The sequence below is a fragment of the Ischnura elegans genome, chromosome 1 (assembly GCF_921293095.1).
Source record: "Ischnura elegans chromosome 1, ioIscEleg1.1, whole genome shotgun sequence".
In the NCBI taxonomy this organism is placed as follows: domain Eukaryota; kingdom Metazoa; phylum Arthropoda; class Insecta; order Odonata; family Coenagrionidae; genus Ischnura; species Ischnura elegans.
The window spans coordinates 24,705,688-24,730,804 of NC_060246.1; the positions used below are offsets into that span (position 1 = coordinate 24,705,688).

At 39.1% G+C, this 25,117-nt stretch overlaps 1 protein-coding gene across 1 annotated transcript in view; it reads right to left on the bottom strand.

Annotated features, from left to right (window-relative positions):
- Positions 1 to 25,117, bottom strand: part of LOC124157368 (calpain-C) — a 95,127-nt gene that overhangs the window by 5,292 nt on the left and 64,718 nt on the right. Inside the window, exons 4-14 of the mRNA XM_046532042.1 lie at positions 8,182 to 8,446; positions 6,501 to 6,690; positions 5,447 to 5,521; positions 4,985 to 5,154; positions 4,182 to 4,354; positions 3,033 to 3,127; positions 2,632 to 2,745; positions 2,427 to 2,545; positions 1,379 to 1,424; positions 1,167 to 1,293; positions 269 to 327 (exon numbers count right to left, since the gene is read on the bottom strand). Of these exons, the coding sequence (XP_046387998.1) occupies positions 269 to 327; positions 1,167 to 1,293; positions 1,379 to 1,424; positions 2,427 to 2,545; positions 2,632 to 2,745; positions 3,033 to 3,127; positions 4,182 to 4,354; positions 4,985 to 5,154; positions 5,447 to 5,521; positions 6,501 to 6,690; positions 8,182 to 8,446 (1,433 nt within the window). The remainder of the gene's footprint in view (positions 1 to 268; positions 328 to 1,166; positions 1,294 to 1,378; positions 1,425 to 2,426; positions 2,546 to 2,631; positions 2,746 to 3,032; positions 3,128 to 4,181; positions 4,355 to 4,984; positions 5,155 to 5,446; positions 5,522 to 6,500; positions 6,691 to 8,181; positions 8,447 to 25,117) is intronic.

Sequence of the window (25,117 nt, forward strand, 5' to 3'; positions counted from 1 at the left end):
CTGCATACCACCAAGGCAAAACCCTGCCTTCCTCCCAAAATAACCATCCACCTCTGACCATGGTCTACTGGACCTGAGGATGAGACTATTTTGCATCGATGGACTTCTACTTCACTGTGATGTTTCATGACTGATTAGTGATTATGTAATATGTACTATGTCTAGCATATACATATTGGATTGCTTTAACAATCTAAAAACCTTCCTATGAAGGAATTGATAAATTACATTAAAGTTAGCTTATTCACATGATTCAAATAAAGGATACATCCATTGCTAGTACCACTTGTCGGCAAACTTCTATGCAGGCACAGCTCTTGATGTAATCTGGAATAAAAATTACACATATTGGTTAAATGAATTTTAACACCTAAACTTTCAATTTAAAAAAAATCTTTATCCCATCAATACATTCCTTTGTCGTCCATCTATTGTAAGTTGATGGTAGATCCCACAATAAACCATGGCACCTAAAATCTCCCCAACTACATCACCATACGATCTAACCTCCCAGTGAGTGGTAGAGCAGCATTTTGATTTAGATGAGCCTACTTTCTGCCTTACTCTTTTCGCAAGCCCAAAAAGTGTTTGAGAAAAGTCATCCAACCCTACATCATGAGTAGTTGAGATGAGTGTTTTCCAACCTCTTGCTTGGCAGCCATTAAAGGAGCCAGAATACTGTACGACATTACTAATTTAAAAAATCACCAGGTTTAGAGAAATACAAATGACACAAATAAGAAACAGAGACTTTTATCAGATGAATACATAAATAAGGTCAAAGTAAAATGTATGTCTTCCAGCCCTTTTGAAGCCATGTCATGTCATCTCAAGTTTCAGTTGAACTAGGTCCTCTAAACTGTTCATTAATTGAAGTTGATAAAATTTATGTAAATTTATCTCGGAGATAATATTAAAATTGAGCCAATTTAAATTTTCTGCACTTTTTTTTAATATTTAGAAGAGCAGTTGAGGTCTCTACCTCCAATAATGTAATGAATAGATAATACATTATACATTTTCACCACAGCATGAGTTAAGTACACATCTTGGGTAGGCATGTCTATGAAAGACCATAAAATGCATGGATGAAAACAAAGCATATGCCCCCTTCCAATGATGAGGATAACACATGAAAAAATGTGAGCTGAGCATTCTGAAATTACCATTGGGAAGACATGCATCAAGTAATTCCTGAAGCTCAAAAGCATTGACTGTACGATGCTCATCAGCAAGCTGCAAAAATACTGCTTCATACTGTCCAAAGCTTTTACCGTCCAAGGTTGCTGGAGCCTACAGAAAGAGAAAGTTTGTCAAAATTATTTAAAATAATAAGTTAGGTGACATTAAGAGCAAAAATCTAAGAATTCACTCCTACCTTCATTATTGCAGATTTGACAAGAGTTGGCTGGGTATCCAGTAATCTGTAAAGGACCATTTTATCATGAGTAGATATTTCAGTCACGTCAAGAAAATAGAATTACTGTACCAAAAAAAATAAGAGGTGATGACAAAATGCATGGTCAGTTAGAAAGATCAATGAAGAGTGAAATAGGCTCTTATATAACATTTAACATTTTAACAAAATATAGATACAAGGGTACAATATTAGTAACATACAGCAGACTCCCTATTAGCCGACTGCGGTTTATCCGGGTTGCGGATAATCCGTGCATGATTTTCACTCTCGATCAATTTTTTCCACTATCTTTGTAAAAGAAATAAAATCGGAATCAAATCACCAGAATTACTGCATTAATGCTAGGATAAACCAAGCGTATTATTTCAGTTAGAATCGCCTATATAAGACGGAAGTGATCACGTGCTTGCTGCATTCACGGGAGCACCGTGTTACTGTTTTCTAAGCCTCGCAGTGCGTGACCGTGCTCCTTGATCACAGATACAAGTCCCGCAGCAGTAATAACCCAGGCAACTTGTGCGAGACGGGACTACATGGCAAGTGTGCCTGACAATCTAGTTTCTGACATCAAGCAGTGGTTTTGAAGAATTCATGCAAACCGTGATCACACAGCCACAGATGAGTGATTTTCGAAACCAGGCCTTACATGGCGCATTAATAATACGAGTAAAAACATGTTATCGCCGCTAAAAAGATCGCGAACTCGCAAAAAAAGCTCTCAATGAGTCCGGGAAGCACTCTTAAATAACAGAATAACTGCATAAATGATAATATATTGTTTGTTTTATGTAAATTATTATGAACATTACAAGATATTTAAGTGAAAGTTTGGGTTATCCATGTTTTCTGATTATTCGTGCTGTGTCTCCCCATCATTAGTCCGGATAATCGGGAGTGTACTGCATGTACATATAGAGGAGTTTGGGAGGAAAAAAAAAGGCTGGGAACTGCTGTTCTACACTTAAAATATTAAGACACAAGAGATTAATGTGATGGTGATCCTCACTTCAATTTCAACGGCTTGCTGGAAAACACACGAAGGGTAAAGCCAGACTCTTGTCCAGGATCAAATGTCGTTGGCAGGATTAGGCAGCCTCCTTGCTCCAATTGACATCGATGGCTCACCTAAAGAGGATATGTTTTTTTGAGTGCATGCAAGAAAGCAGGGCTCATAACCATAATTTGACCATTCTAAGAATTTCAGCAATTACCTGTCTGCTATTGGTGTATTGCGAGTTAACTAGAGATTTGTTCTTTTTGAAAAATGTTTTTCCAATATTTTCATTGTTATTCTTTGGCAATGAGTACACAGTGAATCCAATTACCTGAAAAAATGAAACATTGAATAATGAAAGAAGTTATGAAATGAAATAATAAATTGAGTTTCAAAGGTATACCTTCACTCATAAGTATGTACCTAATTGCACCGATTAGTCTGTGAGCAGTGAATATCATTATGATCACAGTCCTTATAAGAAGTTCAATATTCATAAATGACAATTAAATAAAGGAAAAAATGTGTTACAGAGATAATCTGATTACATTCTAGGTGTATCAAACACATAACTGAACGAGAAATTTAAAAAAAATACAAGGAAGATTGGCTCCATACCTTGGGTTCCATGATACTGTGCTGATTTAGAGAGACAATTACTTCTTCCATTTCACTTAAAATGAGCTGCAGTTGTGGATTTATGTGAAAAGTGTCTATAACGATAAAAATCAGAAGCAGAAAATTTAATGTGCACGCATAGTATAGCCATACATAATGCTTTAGAGTTAATCACTACAAGGAATACCAACACTCCTTGTGGAGAAAATAATTTTAACTGAGATTTCACATTTGATCTAGAAAAAAATAAAAGCCAATAAAACTGAAAATTCTATTTTCACCATGAGTCAGGATCAACGTAAAATAAAAAAGTTTTATGAATTATGGGTGGAAGCAGTTAATATGTCCCTTAAATCTATTATAAAATTTCAATCCAATTTGGTGAATGTAACTACAGTTACAGAAGTTGCAATTGAATGTGTACATGCTGCTTTTGTCTGTATTTCATAAAGTACCTTTCAAGTAAAAATAAAATTTTTCCAATAGTCACAGGATTGTGTAATGATAAATTAAAATTCTTTGGTATCCTGGCTTACAGTAAGCTGAATGCTAATTTTCCTAAACATTGCATGCTACACCTCCTTAATTTATTTATAATTAAAAGATTTCAATCAGTCACCAGCTTGGCATCCAACCCTATATATGTACAGCGTGAAGAATTCTATGCAATTGGAAAAATCACTGACACCTCGTCATTAATGGAACAATAGTCGAAGCCAAGAAAGGGCACTCACGGGGTTTTGTAACTGCCACCTTATTCTTCAATTAATTGCGATTGAACCATTTCCTCAGGAATTTTGCAAGCATTAAGGGCTTAGTACTTTGGATGAGTCCTGAGGAAAATGGGCTAGTTCACTTTGGTGAGTCTAAGGAGAAGCCGAGAAAAATTGGGCCACCCAAAAGTAGCTTGTGACGTAACCAAGTTATTAGTAAAATGGTTAAGGCCATTGAGTTTTTGCATCAAATAGCTTAAGAAACTGATTAAAAAAACATACATGGTTCTTATGGTGATACATGGTTCTCTTTACAATTGAAACTCTATCACAATAAAGAACAAAAAAAATGGTGACTGAGCCAATATAAAGAGTCTTAATTTTTCAAATTGAAAAAAACTAAAGAAAAAAAATTGAGAGTTACACAGATACTCACCAACATTATTTCTGCATCCTCCAGCTGATACTCCTCTTTGCCAACAACCCTGATATATCCTCATCTGCCACGTACTCTTGTGATGTAAAGATGGTTCATCTCGACTGGTATCACTGTCCAAATGCACAGCTTCCAAATGGGTGAATGTTTTCACAAAATCTGAGTACGACATCCTTGGAGAGGAAAAAAATATTATAAATAACTAATTATTTAAAATTTAAAAAATAAATCTTTAGAATAATAAGTTTTTTTTCAAATATAAAACAATTTAAAAAAGCACGGATGTTTAATCTAATAAAAAGAGATCCTATGCATAACTAGATTTCAACTTCATTTCTTTTTTAATGGTGGTTTACAGCTATTCCCTTAAATTTAAGCATTTTCATAGCACAGGGAAGAAAACAGGAAATATTCCTCTGAATGTAGGATAGGGTTCATTTGGAGATGCCTACCAAAATTTTCGAGGAGTGCAGGAGATAGGAAAAAACCTCTTCACTCCCACACAACCACTAGACCCTGGATAGGGCGGTCTTCATGTGGTTCAAATACATTAATCGGAAGCTACGGTAAAACTTACACACACCCATTTTTCAAACATTTTAAATATATTCATTAATTCCAAAAACATGAGAAAAACAAAAAATTTACTTAGTACTAACAGAGAAATCATTGTTAATAATATTGAATCCTTAAAAGGAATTGGACATTCCCAAATTTTAAAGTGAATAGGGGTGTGGACCCAGTCTATTAGTTAATATCTTTAAAATAACTAAATTCATTTCATTCAAGCCCAAAAAAATTACCAGAATTCAGAATCAGTCATGTGTCTGATTGCCAGGCGATCCTTTTCTCGCCCAGGGACTTCATCCCAATCAGGTGAGCCCCTAGACCAAGCACCAACATACTCAGACCCACTGCCAATGGGGTTCCGTAAGCGTACTAGCTGAACTGGCTCTCCTCCAAAGGACTCAACCTATTAAATAGATAAGTGAAGAAGCAACCATTAGATTTAACAAGCAGACGTTTCAGAGGGAATTTTAAATATTCACTTTAGCAAGTCCATCGAGAACAAATTGTAATGTGTAGGTATTCATTAGTAATAAAAATTTGCCATGAGTTATAAAAAATTCCAAAGCATATGAGTGATTTTTCAAAGTAAAAAAAAAATTGAAATCCCTGCCATAAATTAGAGCAAACCATTTCAATCAAATAATTTCTTCATAGAAAACACATACGAAACCACAAAGAAGAGAAAATAAACTCACCCTCTCCACAGCATAGAGCCTGTAGTTTGTGCCCAACTGGATTCCATTGGCTAGTTTTTCAACTTGATTTCGCAACTGTAAAAATAAAAAAGCCACCACGATTGAGAGAAATAGAACATAACAAAGCCATTAGCATGCATTAATATGGTACATTTAAAGTTAGTAGTGGTTTCTTGAAAGCCCAAATTCCTTTGCCTCATCATCTTGGATGACCATAAGGGCCTGACACCATTAATCTTGGTTAAATACCAAGGAAATTAAGGAAGCTGGATATCAAAACTATCACCGGGTATCAGTGGGCTAAAGATCTGAAGATCATTTCTTGGTCCATGGAAATTTTCTCTCATAGCAATAAAAGTGAATTTCACTGAAGTTCACAAAGCAGGATTGAAATATGCTGCAGGAGTAACCACAGATAACCATGACATGCTACCCAACATACTTTTTAAAGATATGCACTATTAAAAAATTCAATACAAAGTAAAAAAAAAATCTTGGTGCTTATATTTTCATTCAACAACACATAATTTTAAATATATATGCATGCATAGATTTTTTTGCTCACAGGAAATTTTTATTCAGCTTTTTCTGCAGCAAGAATGCATAAAAAGTGACCAAGAAAACTATAAATATGTACCAAGAGGACAACATATAAGGTATGTGTATCTCAATTTGGATATGGATCATTGATGAATTTTATTCTATTGATGAATCCTATGCATATGAAAAATGTTACTTATATTAATGTGATACATCTCTATTCCTTTGTTTTAAAGTATATGTATATCTTTATTCCTAATTTTGTACATGTGCACGATGAAGACTGTGCACTGCAGTGTTTTTGTGTCCAATAAAGGATGATAACATCAGCCAAGTATCCAAGAAGAATAGTATTGCTACAATTGCTACTAAGCTTCTTCGGTCATAACTGCCTGAAATTAAGGGCCAACTGGAGCAAACCAATAGAGTGTTGTGATATGCTTTTCTCCTTTATGACACTCAAAACTTATATTTCATAAAGACATAAAAAGGTACCAAATAAACTGAAACATACTGTTTGGGATTGTGAAGCAGGATGCACAGCACAGGTTATAATAGATGTCATTTCAAGTAGTTTTCCAAGAAGACGGCCACATGTTGTAGGATCCCTCCGAATGGCTACACTCTCTGTTATTCCGCCAGTCAGATCTGCTAATCCATCTAGCATAGTTCCGTATTTTAGTGCCTCATAGGATCCATGCAGCCTGAAATATAAAAATGATGAATCTCACATATAGGAGAATAATTCCACACATGACTATACCTGGATCAAAATATCTTTGCAGGTGATGGGTGGGGCTAAAAAAAGTAGGAGTGAGCAGATGGAAAGATTCCTGGCATCTGGCTTTCCCACAACCAATTACATTACAACAGGCATGGTCCAGAGCATTGGATACTCAGTTTCTCTCCGACTTCCATCAGATTAACTTCGTGAGTCTAATAGCTGTTTTGCCAAACCTAGCATTTCCCATTGCCCCATTTGCCGTGGGGATCGGGTTGGTGTGGTGGCTAGAGTGTTGGCTTCCCACCCGGCGGGATCGGGTTCAAATTCCAGCAGTGGCAGAGAATTTTCAGAGACTGCCCGATCCCTGCTTGAGTGTTGTGTGGAGGACATTTCAAGCGCAACACTCCGTCCGTCAGATGGGACGTTAAGCCCTGGTCCCCTTGGCGCCTTTCGTTAAGAGCAGGCTAATGCTGATGCCGGGTTTCTCTCCACCCTTCCTTCCACACCCTTCCCTCATGGCGCAAATGACCTCAGCTGTCGGTCGCCTCCTCCAAATACCATACCATACCCACTTGCCGTTTTTCCATATGCAACAATTGGGAAGGTACATATATCTTTCAGGCCCTTGGGGGCCAGTTTCAGCAGGGAGCTGACCTTTTCCTGGGCCACTGAGAGGCAGTTTCCCTCACTCCTCTCCAAATAAGGACCCTTATACATTGTTTCTGCTTCAGACCAAAGCTTCCCATGGTTCAAGCTTTTCCTTAAAACAATTGATAATAGTACACATTTGCAGCAATACCAAGTTTGCTCCACGTTTCTTTCTTGGTAGAGCCCCTTTATCATCTGCAGAACCCACTGACAGAGTTTGGGCTTGCACACAGGGCACCCAACCCCACCTGCTTTAGCCCCGTACCACTTCACACACAAAAAGATATTTGGAATCAGGTGAAGAGATTCATGCCCACTGATGAAGGCATTTTCAAAGGTTTTAAATCTTGGTGAATTACAAACACGTACATGATTTCATGACTTACTCTTTTCCTGACTTCTTTTCCTTCCTCACTCCATCCCCTCGCATTCCCTCCATCTATTTTTCACATACTTTTCAATCCATTCCACTTCTGACAAAGGCACATTACTAAATTAAACCAATGAGTTTGAACAAGACAAATATTTACCAAAACTAGAGAGGGAATGTAGAAAAATTGTCACAGCTTTCTCTCTGCATGAGGAATGAATTTTTAGGGGCTTCACCATAATATGTGATTTATTTGAAATGCACCAAGCATAAAAAAGAGAGATCATGCCCACACGGCAAAAAGCATGGGATCATTGGGGTCGTACAAAGAAATATAGTGTTGTAGGTTTAAGCCTTAACTGCAACAATGTTGTTCCTGTCAAATAAGCAAGGGAATTGACTCAATTTGTCTTACATTGGAAGACTAACTCTTTTTACAACTCAGTTACTCACTTGGCATATGCCTTCTCAAGAAGACCAGGCCAGAATTGATCAGACAGATGTGCCTGCAAGAAGGCCAGGCGTCCATGAATGGTAGGAAGCCTATCATCTACCAACACCTCCGTCCACTCTCCGCACCACCAAAGTCTGAAACGGAAGACTCCACAATAGCTGCCCCCTTCTGAATCTTCAAAGGACTGATCTGCAGGTACAACCCTGTAGAAAAGGCCCTTGCTGAGGTAGAGGACACCTAGGCATGACACCAGCCACCGGTCTCCTGAAAATGAAAGAAACAGAGAAGTCAGCCTTGGAAGCTACGTCAAAATATTTTTGAGGCCATGAAACCCAAAATGATTCCTCCAAATCCATCATTCAAATTATGACAACAATATTTTTATAATCATTTGTTTATAATAAGGGGAAATCATAATTATACAAATCTTATATGATTTTCATAATAGTACTCATTTATTTAATTATAACTAAACCTTGTATATGTCAAAAAAGGCATTTCCTGCATATTTAATAGGTGGAAATAAAACACAAAAATATGTATGGTACAAATAAATTAAGGAGTGGTGAGGGAAATTCCTACCGTGGAATGCATGAATGTATATAATAACTTGATCACTGATTTAAATTCTCAAGACTTGAGTTTGAATGTCAACTTGGGCAGATATTTCTTCAGGGGAAATTCCCTCGAAAGCATAAGCAATAAAATACAGAGAGCAGTTCAAGTCATTGGCGGGACTCAAGCCAAGACAATCCTCTCTCCTTCTCCAGAAATAAAAGCATAATCTACATGAAGGGAATACTATAACTCCGCAACACCCCTGTAATCAGGCATGAAGAAGCTCCCCCTACCCAAAGATTTGGTCCAGAATTCACCACTGCTTTGAGTTCAGCATTCTACCTGAGTTGGACTTGTATTTGGCGTGAGAAATCGTAGGCTATTCTATCCTAAGAAAACGATAAAAATCCTGTGGCCTGCAGTCTCCTCAAAACAGGACCGCTCTATAGACATTTAAGGGCCTGGAGATAATTTTCTATTTCCCCAATCCTACCCCACCACAAAAATTAGCTGAGTACGATTTTTAGGAGCTTTAAGGGTTTTTTTTTTTTTTTTAAGTAGAGACCTGGAACAAACTACCCCCAAACTCCATCCCTAGGCCCTGCCTCAGCAATATGACCCTGTCTCAACAATATAACCAGACACGAGATATTCGGTGACTAACCACACATGTGCCGTGTTGATTACATAATAACGGACGGTTATCAACGTCACATTTCCGAGGACTGCATTTCTTCGGTTAATTTTCCTTGGGATTGCAGAAAAAAAGGAAACTCCCGTAAAAAAAGTTTGAAGTTTAACCGGAGGTGGCCAAGAAAAATACGAGTGATTATGATACACAAAAATGACGTAATAATACTGAACAGTACTCAATGTGGAATGACGATGTGCCAACGAGCGGGCGAATTACGCCACCAAAGCCCACACGTATTGTTAAGCAGTCCAGATTCTCGCTCTCACCTACTTTCGCTTCACATACGAAACGTCACGGCAGACGTCCCGGACGATGGAATTTTTCTACAAAAGCTATCCACCATTCAACACTAAAAATAACTTTCCCTAAAACTTTGCACAATCATTGATGAATACTTTTAGAGGACATCCAATCGGCAGAATGCTGCAGTCCTGCAGAATGAACGAGTCATTGGACAGACGTTACACGTCAAGCTTAGCGGCAGTCATTATAGGCTATGTGAACGGTGCGATGCTCGAAAGAGAGCGTAAAAACATGAGCGGCCGCTAATTACTAACAAGCAACTAATAAACTTCGCGCTTGGCTTATATGGCTTGAGCAAATAAGAATAGATTTCTTTCCGAGCGACACGGAGAACATCACATTAGAACCCCATTATATTTCCAGGACCCACATAAACGATAAATTAAAGGAGATATTTTGCCGAACGGATAGGTATGGGAAATCGTTTTTCCCTCTAAAAATATAGGACATTATTAGATACTAGGAGTAACTTTGCTGGATAATTTCCTTTCGTCAACGGCTGGTGTCCTAACATCGTCCGCCACACATCTACGGAGGCGGTTTGCGGGTTAGTACGTAGATGTAAACAAGGATCGAAACTCTTCCACTTTATATCAGTAATTGACTAAAAGAGATTCAAAATCAAAAACGCAAAGAGTAGCATTTCAATGATAAATACTTTGGGGAATCTACGAGGCAAGAAAGGATTTTAAGGTCGTAGTTTGAGGAGGGGGTAGCCTACTTTTAGGGGACCCTGTAATGCATGCTATGCCCCTCAACGAAACGGGGCTTTGCGAGGAGTTTCCTCAGATCATTGAATACAAATTTATGGATTAGTATTTTGCCTACATTGTAAAGGGGAGGAAAAAACTTAATTTTTAAAGCCACAAAAATAATAGCCGATTTCCTAATTGATCAGGACTTGAGGGAAGCAGTCACACTCCCTGACCCCCTCCCTTGACTGCCACTGTCTCCTAGAAACACAGCGAATGAATTCAATATTCCATTGAGACTCTGAAAAAAAATTCTCCGAGGTCGTTCCAAACGCACATTATAGGCAGGTAAAATGCAATCAGCCTTAACATTATTATTATCAGTGCTCCAAATAGCTGTCTCACCAATTCTACACCCCTGTGGCGGCGGCAGTGGCCGGTAGGAAAGAGTACATTCCTCCCTTGAATACCAGAGAAAAAAATTTTCTTTGAACAATAAAACTAATGAAAATGCTAAACCTATGGCTATGAAAATGGCCGTCATTCATCGATAATTTCGTCGAATTTACTCCTAAATTCAACGATAAGTATTTTTGGGAATCTACGTAGGGAATTTACCCTGGACAAGGGAACACAACATTAATTTTAAAAAAATGAAATTAACTTTAAAAAATATATCACACAAATAAGTAAAACGAAACTTATTTATTTCGCACATAATTCTGAATTGCCAAATTGTTTACGCTCCACTAAGCCCAAAATTTAAGGTTGGAGCAGCATTTACGGGTGGCGGTAATAATAGACGTGGCGAAACGAGGAAGCCGACGCGGCGGAAGTGATTGTCACGCCCACCGCCGCCGCGCCGTGGAGTTGATACGTGACATTATATATGTGCTTCCTCTTAGCAAATCAAATGGCACTGAAAGCAATTCCTCGAGGGACCTACGACGGTCTGGAGGGCTTGAGAAAAGGTCAATCGAGTAAGAAAAAGGGTGGTGCGAGCGCCAATTTTCATCATGTTAAAGAGTTCACGAGATCCGAGAGAGAAAATGTGATAAATTTCAATTGAGGCATTGTAAAAGGGCTTGCAGCCGTGAAATGAATAAATATTATTATAATTTTCATTTATCTTATATTGATTCACCCAGGAATACCAAGGGTAGACCCAATTGAATACCGGGGGTAACATTCTCATTTCGGCTGTTTGCTATTTCCCCACCTACAACGAAGCCAAGATTGTATTTTTTTGGTGGGATGACTTCTGAGCAAATCTCCTTGTAAACACCAGGGACGGAAATACTTCTGTCCCCCCCGGACAGTCCTAAGTATCGCCTCCATCCGATGGTATTTAACCATAAAATAATGAGCACCAACCTAGCCGAGTTTAACCCTTTCTGCAGCTATAGATGAAGACTGAATCACACGATCATTTTTTCCGCCCCTTTCGAGCGATAGCTCCAATGATGGCGATCATTTTCCGCGATTGCTCTAGGGATGGAAATCCCAAGCCTTTTTTTGATCATTCGGTACGCCCCTTTTCCCGTCGCTGAAATCACAGCTGGTACCGAGGGACTACTTAGGTTACCGCGGTGTCGAAGTTCTAATGTCTCCATTCTTCCGGCGCTACCGCGTCGGTTGTTGGTTTTATGGCCGTTTTACACGGTACACGGAATTGCGCAGTCTGACGTACGTGTGAAGGCGCAATCAAAATTGCGTCGTGTAAAGCGGCGAATTGCTAGAACACATGCGAGAATGCGTGGATGCGAGACGGCAAAATAGCCCGTTCTAATTTCGTTCATGCATTCGCGCAATTCTACGCCATTTTAGAAATTAATGCAGCTCTAACCTGCGCAATTCCGTGTACCGTGTAAAACGGCCTTAAGACTAGTTTCGCTGGCACTGCTGCCAGCGTCTACAGGTCAAAGATGCCGGTCCACGATTCTCGTCCTCATTATATACGGGCTCAGTTGTGGCTGCTGTTCTCTATTTTGGCCCGTTTAATTAGTCTCCTCCAATTGGCATCCAAGTGGTAGCCATCGTCAGTGGCGCAGCGAGGGGGGGGGATAAAACCCCCCCCCAGAGCTCAGAGAAATTTTTAATATTAATCCATTTATCTTAATTGGATTGATATCGTTAATAGAGTAGTGAAAGGATTAAAGAAATATCCCTCAGAAAGCTGTAAAACTCACCATTTAGAACCTTTAGAATCTTAAAATTCGGTAATTTATTAACCTCGCACCTACCGCTTATCCTGGTGGGTATACCTTACCCCCACACATCCCGGTATTAGTTGCACCTAAACCTTCCCCAGCCTTAATTCCTAGCTGCGCCCATGGCCATCGTCCCTATTAAAAGTGTCCGTCCGGGCTATCTCAATTGATTCTCGGAAAAGTCTGGGATAATATCTGCCTTCTTTTAATATATCTTCGCTTCGTCAACTTTAATGTCATGTCCCGGGGTACAGGCATGTTCTGATACGGCCGACGGCTGACATTGCCCATTCTTCATGGCTCTTCGGTGCTCTTGTATTCTGTTGTCTTTAACCGACAACCGACGCGGTAGCACCGGAAGAATGGAGACATTGATAGCTGGTACCGTATTACAGCCAATCAGATCACACGGCCACTAACAGCGATGGTAATACTATCCTTGCTCACCTTTTTACATGAAAGAGAAGACTGCGTACTCCTAATTTCACAGGTAAATAAAGATGAAGTCGATTAAATGAGAGCTTTAAGCGAACATCAACAATACGATTGCGCTATCTCACCCATTTTGAAACTACTTGTCTCAGACAATTTTTATCGCACATTTTCGTCCAAACTTAATTTCTTAATGCCCTTAAAAATATACAGTACCAATTAAATAAAATTCGGAAAAGGCTGGTTACCCAAGAGAAACCGTTTTCATGGTAACAGCAAAATGCACCCAAAAAATATTTGCGTTGCCATAGCTCAGTAAATAAGGAGTTGCGAGTAATAGTGATGGGCAAAGTCGATCATTTTAGTGATTCAATCATTTTGACTCGAGTCACATAAGTGATTCAATCAATTGATTCAATCACTATGATCGAAAAGACTCAAATGAATCAAGATCGAAAAGACTCAAAGGAATCAAGATCGAAAAGACTCAAAGGAGTCATGATTGAAAAGACTCAAAAGGAATCATGATCGAAAAGACTCAAAAGGAATCAAGATCGAAAAGACTCAATCAATGGATGTAATAAATCACTTTGAATAATCGAATAAATACTGCCTCATCTGCGAAGAGCATTGGTAACGCTGATTGCTATCAATATTATCATTTCATATACTATTTTGATTGTGAATTCCTAGATGAGTAAATTAGATTTCAAAAATGAAGGAAGTAGTGTCATGAAAATATTTGGGAGGGCAAAACTGCCACAGTTTCTTAACACTAATAAAATAATTTCTTACTATAGTTGATGAAAATATAACACAAAATACACCACACACTATGCATAAATCTGATCTGCAGGATAATTTTATGAACGGCACAATAAAATGTAACCAGCTTTAACTTCTACTTCTTAACGTTCAGCTCCTACAGGAGTCATCTTAATATTTTCCTTTTACGTGCATTGGTGTAATTAATGATGATAACTGCTGGAAAACATTTAAGAAAAAGATTACACAAGTATTCAGTTCTTCATAACATAGTATTTAATTTTCTCACAACTATTTCTGCCCTGAGGAAAAGAGATCAAGCATCTATCGTTCCAAATTTTGAGACAAACCGGAAACCGAGATGATTGATATGAAACCGGAAGTCGGAGTGATTGATGATTGATGATCGACTTGTTTAACGAAATGAATCATGAGTCATTTGATTCACCTAGTGATTCAATCTTTTTGATCGAATCGTTCATGATCGACCCATCACTAGCGAGTATATAGGACAAAAAAAATCTGCCTGTCCCCCCTACCACCTCCTGAAGTGTTGAAGATTCCCACTGAAACACCTTACCTTCAACTACGAAGTCTCAAGATGACAACAGGGGCAGAAGTATGATTATTTCATCAAGAAAAAAGGAATGGATAGACGAATGACTATGTATTTTACATAATGGTCTCTGAGTTGGTTTTCGAGCAGCAGGAATAGGAAAGGACTAGGAAGAAAATATGCATTCATAGGACGCTGTACAAAATTACCTCGCAAACACATAACCTCTATAGTAAGTCCAAGACAATTAATTCGCAAGAGATGGATTGCCAATCAGAGGAGGAGTATATCAAGTAAGAGAATACTGAATGTCATAGGGAACCCTGAAGACAGGCTCCGTTCGCGAGCCATGAACAAAAGGAGTGGAAAGTGGCCACCATGAGTGAAAGGGTCATCCCTTGCGCCACTGCGATGCTTCACTGCCTCATTTTGGCGCGGGAAGGATGAAAGTTGGAAGAAGAGCGTGCTTACAGCTGTGACCAAGTGACGTAATCCCTCAAGCTTTCCGGGAATGGTCAAGAAAGAATTCGGGCAATCGCTTAATGACTGCTAAAATGCGCATTCTACCGCGAGCAGGAAATAACTTTGTCTCACTTTTCGGAGCCAGTAATGAAAACACACCAATATGTCTGCCGCGGAGGTATTCGAGTGTAGCTACAAATTGAACTCATTTTCCATATTTGCGTTTCACCGCAAAGCGGCCTCTATGCTATTGAGGAAACCCAAAAACAAGTGTCATACGCGGACTGCATTTGGAACAAGATTGGTGAGGGGGGAATAGTATCTCTCAGGCGTTCTCAACAGCTATTTACATAAATTAATGCATCACACTAGTGTATGATTATTTAAAAAATAAGGCATTCCTATGGAAATATTACACGAACAATATTATTTCTTCACACATTACATGCTTGGAATAGCTGCAGACTGTTGGTTTTTATAATCCCGCGTCCCTCTCATGTCTGGTTACTATGTTGCTAGCTGCTTGTTCATATTGATGCTTTGTATCAATATATTATATTGTTGATTATTAGTTTCTCATTTGAAGTAAAAGAAAGAGCATCTTTGTTCTTTACAAAAAGCAAGTTGTGTCTTTATTGCCCGATAACTGTTGCGTAGTACATCGCTACACATACACATTATGGCAGATTTTGTGTCAGTTTTAATATGATTATATCCTAAGTAAGCGTGTCAGAAAAAGGCATTCCCTATCAATAGCCCTTGAGGAGGATTATTGTTTATAGCACTTAACATACGCAGAACCTTTCTGCGGCAATAGGATTAGGATCAAATTACGCACAACGAGCAATCATCTCATTTCTTCATACTTTTTTCTTGAGAGAACATAGCAGCATAAAATATGTAATTAAGACAACCAATATCGTTAATAAATATTCAATTTCCTCTGCACCAAACCTGAAAAATAGAGCAGGGACCCACGGTTTGTTTAAAGATAATTATACCGACATATTAAATATGGGTACAGCAATGTCCACCTTCAAAAGTAAATTTCAGCGAGTAATTAGATCGACAAACTCGAAAATTGAGTAAACAGCTATATTAAACGTTAATCACTTTTAATCAATATTATAAATAACCCTTAATCAATATTAATATTTATTATTATTATCGCATAGGGTATTCCTATTCCACACTAAATATTTCAATGAGGCAGCTTCCGGATTCAAGGAGTTTACGACGGGGATTACACTAACGATTTTCAAACATTATATCAAAAGTTTGATGTAATTTTAGAAAATCAATGGTGAGTGTCATTAGTAACAAATAGACCGAGAAGAAAGATTGAATCAAAGAGTTTCACCAACGATACTGGTCGGGTACACTATAATTGTAAAAACACCTTCTTCGGGTGGTGTCGGGTTCCTTAGGCTGGGGTCTACTTCACGGCACGATGAAAGCCAGGCAACGGAGCCAGCAGGAGTGACGTATACGCTGCGGTGCCTTCGGAATGGCTGTTGCGCGCATATCGAAAAGCGAACAAAAATAATACATTAGAAGTAAAATTAATGGGGTAAAAACATAAACTGTATTACCGACCCACCCATGACTTATCACAATTAAGGTGAAAAGGGTGATATAAGTCTATTTTTTCTGAATAATTGAGTTAGATCGTCATAATTTGTCTCCACTGATATTTTTTAGATAGTCGTGGAGTATCCGAATCCCAAATCCATACCGTTTTTATATTTCATTTCTTCAAAAAACATCCACTTTGTCTGTAGTGCTTTTTTTGCCTTATCTCTCCATTATCTTATTTACAATTACTCAGTTTTTCCTCGTCAAACCTGGGACAGCTAATACTCTGCACCGCTATCTCGACAGCACACTTAAAGGCGTTGAATGACGACCAAAGGAGGGGGAAGGGCGCCAAAAACATTTTTACGCTTCGAAATGCAAGCAACGCACAGCAAAGCGCCAGGCCGATTTTGCCAGAATCGAAATCGGTTCTCAAAGCCATTAGCTTGGGTATTTTTTTACACCCAATGTGAAAATATCGGAATTACGAAATATTCCATCAAAAATTATTGAATCGTGATCACTCATCTTCGATTGCCTAGGGACCAAAAAAATGATTGGGATGCGGTGAGCTTCTGGAGCCGCACGGTAACGGATATTCTGCCGCAATGCCGCGAAATTATGGCTGCAAAAGAGACACGCATCCGTGAATGGCAAGAATGGAAAAATGGGCGCCCGATACGTTTTTTCCTCCCTCGACAGCGGTGAACCATTTATCCCGACAGCTGAAGTTCCACAGTTGGTGTCGGTCTATCCGATTCACGTAACAGATTTTAAATTCGATGCGATCACCACGATTAAAAAAAATATAACGTGTAATCAGTTATTCTTCATTCACTAATTACGATCACGACCTGTAATTCGACATCCAATGTTTTTTTAATGAATTAATGAAAATGTATACTCGACTCTAGTTCTTAATCTTCATTCATTCATTGCTACGACGACCCATAATCCGACGACAATGCCATCATCAGTTCGATTGTCAATGCGTAAATACGGCATGACACGTTAAAAATGAACCCTTTTTATTTTGATTTCTAACAAGGATATATTTTTTATAGGAAGCGTGGTAGCCTCGTGAGTAGAGCGCTTAGCTACTGGTTTTAAATCTCGTGTGAAGCCTTCGGACACTATCTAAAAAATTCCTCGAAGGACGAGGTGGCTCAGGGAAATGAACTGCCTTCCTCTCTACCTAGAATGCGTGATATTTATCATTCTGTGGCCTAGTTCGAGGTGAGCTCGACCACCACCTATCTACACCAACCTTCCGGTTAAATCACTGCGTGAGTGATATTTTCTTTGAATTAACCCGAGTTTTTACAAATTTGACTGCTCGTAATTACAATAAATTATAGAGATAAATAGATGCACGACTAGTGGAAGCTAGAGTAAGATATGGCGGCGTAAGCATCTCTCTACATACACTTTACGACACGTGGACAAAACCTCGGAAAGTTAAATCGAAATTGGAGAGAAATTTCTGATGAAAGATCAATTGCTTACGACCACCATGTTCAAAATTGCACTAATATTTTCGCCACTCACAATCGCTATTTCGCAGTTTCAAGTGTAACGACGAGAGAACGACCTGAGACGAATATCCTCGATAGAAATGCAACACAATAACTGATCTTGCGAAAATTGCTGGTCGACTAGCAGACAATGTTGGTTCACGTTACTTTAATCTCCGGATTCTCCCAGGACCATCCACTCCACCGCAGGAACCCGGAAGAACCACCATATCTCTTTTTGCGGCTATTTCCCCTTTCAGTTTTTTTCCACGAAGGAATCGACCGTATTCGCGTCAGGTCCGCGGTGGTCGCACGATCGCATGCTCCCGAAAGATGCGAAATTTGAAAAAAAAAAACTAACACACTGTTGGCACGGGGTAATGGGATACGTTGTCCTCACCGTGGATTTTCATTCTGGAAAATGTTGCAAACCGTAAAAAAGGACACGATTCGCGTATCAACACAATTTAACATCACGATTTAAGTATATTCTCAGGGCGTCTTTGATGTAAATTTCGGCTAGCCGAAATAAACCGTTTTGAGAAATAAACGAAAGGAAAAAAAACTAACACACTGTTGGCACGGGGTAATGGGATATGTGGTCCTCACCGTGGTTTTTCATTCTGGAAAATGTTGCAAACCGTAAAAAAGGACACGATTCGCGTATCAACACAATTTAACATCACAATTTAAATATGCTCTCAGGGCATCTTAGACGGATATTTCGGCTAGCCGAAATAAACCGTTTTGAGAAATAAACGAAAGGCAAGAGAAGAGTAAATACGGATATAGTATAATTCGTAATGTGGGTTGCTGGTCCGTCAGGGGCTATTTGAGGCGCAGGAACAGACGTGTGCTACGGCCTGTGATCCGACGTCAAACGTCTACATCAGGTCGAAGGCGTTCGGTACACAAGGGGTGCCATGTTAAACACGAATCACCAAGACATTCACATTCCTCACAAAATATATTCTCTACAAAGCCACGCAGGAGGTAAATATTAATAGGTTGACTACTAGTAATAGGGGTATCCCACAAATAAATTTGCGAAACACAAATATCCCTCAATTATTTCATTTCCATCAGATATTTTAGGGAATAATCGATACCTAACAAAATTATATCAAAACACTGAGGAAAATACAAGCATATGCCGAGAAATAGAAAATTTTGAACTATGATGACATTATTTGACATGAAAAAAAATTCCTCTAAACCGGGTACCCTGGAAATCCATAGGCCCGCGGTTCGATTCCCAGTTGCTCGCTGTTAACGCGGCAGAATTGAAATATTACAAAAATGTAAAAATCTTCTAATAATCATTAGTACATCTCGTCTAATATTACTCCCAAATAGTTACGGCGATTTCATTACGTTATTTAATAAAAAATTAATATAAATGACAGCACTTCTTTACATACTCGCCTTAATTTACATGCGAGCATAATTGGGAGTGGAAAGGTAAGCAAAGAGATTTCCTCAATTCCATACTGTTTCGAAATTGCATTGTGACATTTTTTTGTTAGTTATTACTATTTTATTACCGTGACACCAACACTGCAGGGCATAGAAATCTTGTTGCACACGTTGTTTAGCGCAACCAAAGGATATAAAATCGTAAGTAGAACAATGTCGTCGGCAAACATATATAGCATTACCACAGAATGGAGACCTAAGGATTGCGTAGGTCCCTCTTATGTGGCATTACTGTGCTGTAATGTAAAGTAGTAGTTTCGTCATACTGGGCGAAAAGAATCTGGTATGTTCGAATAAAAAAAGAGAGTAATTAGGAGTAAAGACATAACTCATGTGCCAGACGACGATAGAAATGCAGAAATGTGAAGTGATGAGTGGCCATAAGTGTAGGCACGTAGCAAGACAATTACCACGGGAGGCTTTTTTGGTATGCGAGTTTCCCACAGTATAATGATTTGTCAATTCGTATGCATCGGAAAACCATATATTTCACTAAATCAGCTATATATTTCGTCTGCTTAGCGCTGAAAATTGAATAGGGTAGTTTCCTTCATCAAAGAAAACGAAAGGCATTGATTGCGATTCGTTACCCACCATTAGTGTATTCATAATATACACATTATTAATAAAATAAAATAATAATAGGAAACCATCCTATTCATCGTTGGTTATTGGCAGATATTATGAAATATAACTTTATATCAAGAAATGGAGTGACAGAGGATAGATGCCCTTGTACTAGTGGTCTCCTCAGCAGATGTATCGCGGGTAGTCGCCACAAAGGAAACATTTTTTGGGGGTGGGGTCCAAATCCTCCCTGGCTACACGTTTTCGACCCCTGTTTAGTCGGAAATATCACCGGCGTTGTTGCATATTCTGGTCTGAAGTGGCTCATTACAAACATTCACATCTTGGAAGCCTTCCTCAACTACTCATTAGGGTAGTCGCCACAAAGGAAAAAAAATCCGGCGGTTAGGGCTGAAGCCCCAAAAATTCCTCTCTCCGCTTGCGAGCCTGCATTGGCGGTGTCGAGAGAAGGGAGATAAATATTGACTTGAAAAAACGAAGAGGGATCCCATAGCGTGAATAAGACCCCAGCATAAAGGTGTACAAAGCAGTGTAACACGGCGCAATGTGAAACGAGTGGCAAATGTTATGGTAGCAGCAGCTCCCAGAGGAAAGTCTGCATCCGAACTGCCCCCATAGGGCGACCGGTAGTTGGCTCACCTCACTTGGACCTCCCCCTCGCCGAGCCATTGTCTCTCTGCACGCCTCCTCGCCATGCGTTGCCCAAGCCCTTCGCCCCACCGAGGCGGAAAACAAATGAAATCACTCTTGCGCACTCTCGCCAATTCGTTTTGATGAGTATGGGCGCAATGACCAGGACTTATACGGACGGTCACTTCACAATCCTCGTTCTCCTCAGCAAGTACGCGCTGAAGAAAATTATCACTCCTTTCCCGAGAAAACAATGCCAATAGTAAACACATAAAATGGTATTCTTCACAGTGAAGCAATGTAAGGCCATGGTAAGATGATGCGGCAAAGATTGCTGGTCACATACAGAGTCGTAATTCCAAAAATGCATCCGCGTTTTCCCACAAAAAATACGACTGGCATTACAATGAGGTATCACAGAAGTAATTATTTGAATGGCTAATGGAATCACAACAGATACTTGAGACGTAAACCTGTATTTAAAGGCCAAAATATATGAACATTTAAGAGCTAACCTTCAAAATATGCTGGCTATTTCAACTTCAACAAGTTTTTTTTATTCTTGCACCGACGTAGATATTTTTAGATCGATCTATCAGCAGCTAGCTGCCGCTATTTTATTCTACAATGAGGGGGTGGTAAAATCTGGGCAAAGCCATTGGGTCATAAATTTCAGAAGGGTCAATCGAACGAATATGCAATTTTTGGCCGCGGCATTGAAAAGTCGTTCAACTTTTTCGCGGGAGTCTGGGCCAAGACTTTCTCGAGGCGTCTCAAAAAAAGAAGCCGCTCATAAAAAAATAATGCGTGGGAACAAGAAGAAAATTGAGAGGAAAGAGGGGGGGATGAGGTGGGGTCAATTTCTCGGGCAATTTAAACGAGGTCAAAATCGATTCACGGCTGAGGGCTTCCAGCAATCGATCGCGGAGAGAAGCGAGCGGGGATGATGAGCCACGGCCAGAACCATCAAAGCATTAGTTCAGCCCACGATCGCGGCAAGGCTGACGGGAACTTATCCGATGAGGTGTGAGTTTCTTCCGTGCAAGATGAATACTTTCTCTTTCCGCTCTCTGCGGAGGAGTAATTCATGGGCAACTAGCTCATATTAAACCGTTCCGAAACAACTGTTTTGGCCTCAATTGCCTACCAATAACTCCACATAAACAGAGACCAAGTTATCAAACATGACCTAATATTTTTTCCTTTAAATGATCATTAACGTATCTTAATAGCCTATTTTTTTTACTAATAACATGCAATTAGGGGCATCACAATTTTTCGAGGGCACATAAATAGCTTCGGCTAGCAGAGATATTAAAAATTGACACTAAAGACATAAAAATAAACTCGGACCGTTTGCCTATGAAATTCCACCAAACGAACAAGAAATAGCAGTGAAAGACCTCAATCTTCGAATACGATTGAGATCTTTCACATCTTATATATTGAGTGGAGGAAAGTAAATGGAAATTTTTCCATCATATGAACAGAAAATCTTATTGTGATCCCTAAATGCTTAGATAAAAAAATTGACATAAATAAACAGCGAAAACGTTCCATGCGATGTTACTCGGGTCGCTACCAAGAAGTGCTATTTGAGAAAGCGACATAAACATGAACTCCGATTTCAGTAGTAATACCAGGGTAATTGAAACTATGTCGTATTTCCACAAACGTACACGTTTTCTCTGAGACCAAGAAATATTTTGATGGTGATTAATATGACATCTTGTCCCAATGAAATAGATGAATATCACTGAAAAGCATACAGGCCTAGACGGAGAAGGACGCTCTGCGCGATCCTAAGCGGCGAGAAAAACGCGGTCAACAAGATTCTGAAACTGATTAACTGCAGCAAGTTGGTCTCGGCTACGCATCCACGAACACGGGAAAGAGACGATGCATAGTGTTTTAGCTCGGGGCCTAAATGGCAACCGTTATGTGCGGCGGCGACAAGCCATTCGTCCTGTGGCTAAAGCAATTTCCATGTGGAATGCGTTCTCGCAAGATGTTTTGAACAGAAAACCACAAATATTGGTGAAACGCTTTAATGCTATACTTGATTCGTTCCAAAAATAAAAAAAATTGGAATCGTAGGAACGTTGGAAATTTGCGGAAATTAGAATATTAAAATTATGGAAATGCATTAAATTCAGAGGTACACGTCTTACAATTTAAATTATGTTCACCTTGGAAATCATCATAGTTTTAATATCGGAAAGATTATGGAAATATAATATCAACATGATCATAGGAAATCTACTAACGTGACAAAATTATACGAAAAGATCATCCTCTTGAGGATAAAGATACATTAAATCGTCTAACTCTACAAACTACCCATCAAACCGCCTCAATAGGCAGGTGGCGGGGGGAGTTAGGACAACAACCGTTTGCGCATAAAAAGGAAAAGCTCAAACCAAATTAGGCCTTGGTTTTATCATAGTCTTATTATCGTGCGGGGGAAAAACGAATTCGCGTAACTGTCCGTTCGGCAAAATATCTCTGCAAATTTATCTCTTACGTCGGAGCTGCAAATACGGTAGAGTTCTAACATGATGTTCTCTCAATCAGTGTCGCTCGGAAATATATATATACTCAATTTCTCAAGCAATCTAAGCCTAGTGCGCAGCCTCCGAGTCCCTAAAGTCCTCAATATTCGCCAAAATTGTATACACCAAACTATAGTTTGGTGTATACAATTTTACAAATAGCTATTAACCTTAATAAATGATGTCCATCGCTAATGAGCACTATGTAAAATTCCGACGGACTTATTTCAAATAGTGATACTAAAAATGAGACCAAGTGCCAAATATTTACCAGAGGGAGAATTTGGAGAGAATATTTTGGACTCTCCGCGTAGCAGAACAAAGAAAGTGAGAGCATTGTTCTCACGGATAAAAAACAGTGAAACTGACGACCTCAGGGTGCTATGGGAACATCTCTGGCTGGGAACATTTCTCAGCGCTTGGAATTTCATTTCGCGTCAGAAATAACTGTGAAGAACCTGGTGTATGGAAAAACTTTTGCTTCGATTTACATGGGCATTATCGAACTTTTTGGGCTTACCAATATTTGAATTGCAATGTTTTAACCCTTATGTAGTCGCGTTGGGTATATATGACCCGAGAGGTTCTTTTTAATGAATAAAACTTACATTGAGTTAAATATTTTAGCAACTTGCGTCCGATTTAATCTCATGACGTACTTATCTCTTTCTTTCCATGCTATTTTTGTCCGGATATATGCATCATGTAACATAGTTCAGCTTTTTGACCCGACATGAGTGTTTGTGTCTTGAAAAATATGACTCGACGCCAGCGGTATACAGATAAATTTGATATACGAAGATAGTACTTGCAAATTATCTATTATACTATGTACGTGTTAGACCAATGAATCTTAGATAAAAAAATATATAATGCTCTAAATAGTTCAGTTTCTTATTACTAAAATCCACATTTATTTCCCATTATGTGACTATCATTGCTTCAAAGTTATTAAATAATAAATAGATAAAATAAAAGAGTAAGATAAAATTCTGGGCCAACATGACCCGACGCGAGTAGTTGCGTAAATTTATCTCACGCGACTACTTAAAGTTTAAGGTGTACATAAGAAAGATAATTATCTTTCTTATAAGTGATGATTTGAGAAAATCAAGGGCCTTCTCGGCACCTGAGCAACCCTAATTTTCCTCTGTGAAGAAACTGTAGAAAGGTGAAGTATTTTAAAGCCTAGATTAGGTTCCCAGTTACGAGTCCAAAATATAGACTTGGCCGAAAGGGGCACCAAAGGAAGATACTCCTGTGTAGAGGGGGAAAAGCTCTAAAAAAAATGCTCAGATCATCTAAAGCCACTCCAAGAATCGAAATTTATCCTCGACAAAAACACGAAATTTTCACCTTTTATAGGTGCTAAGGGCCCATTAACATCGACTTATAAATTATTGAAAAAAAGGTAAATAACCGGATAAAAAACACCTCATAGTTAGAGCCTGACAGCGCGACTTTTGGCAGAATCATACTTACTCTCGATATGTAACCTTAGTTTTTTCGAAATTCTTGAAACTCAAACTTGAGCGAGAAACTCAAACTTGAGCGCGAAATCGTGAGCGATCAAATCGTGCCATAGATAAGTATCATGGCATAGCAAACCATCAGCGTAAAAATATATGCATGGACATCGTGCCGCTACCTTCAAATTTTTACTATCAGCGCACACACCAATAGTCTAGTGGCCGATCCAGAGATGTGCAAGGAAGCAATTAGCCACCAATTTTCCCCCTTTTGGTATCCAATTTACACTAGATAAAATGGTGATTTTGTTCGAACCTCCACTACTGCTGGGAGGTTACCTCCATTGGTTCCCCACCTAGCCCCACTTGTCCCTATCCTGGATCCGGCGCTGCTCTAGCCAATACTAATCACACCCAAATGACACCACAATATTTCGAACAGAAACCACGTTTTTAGAC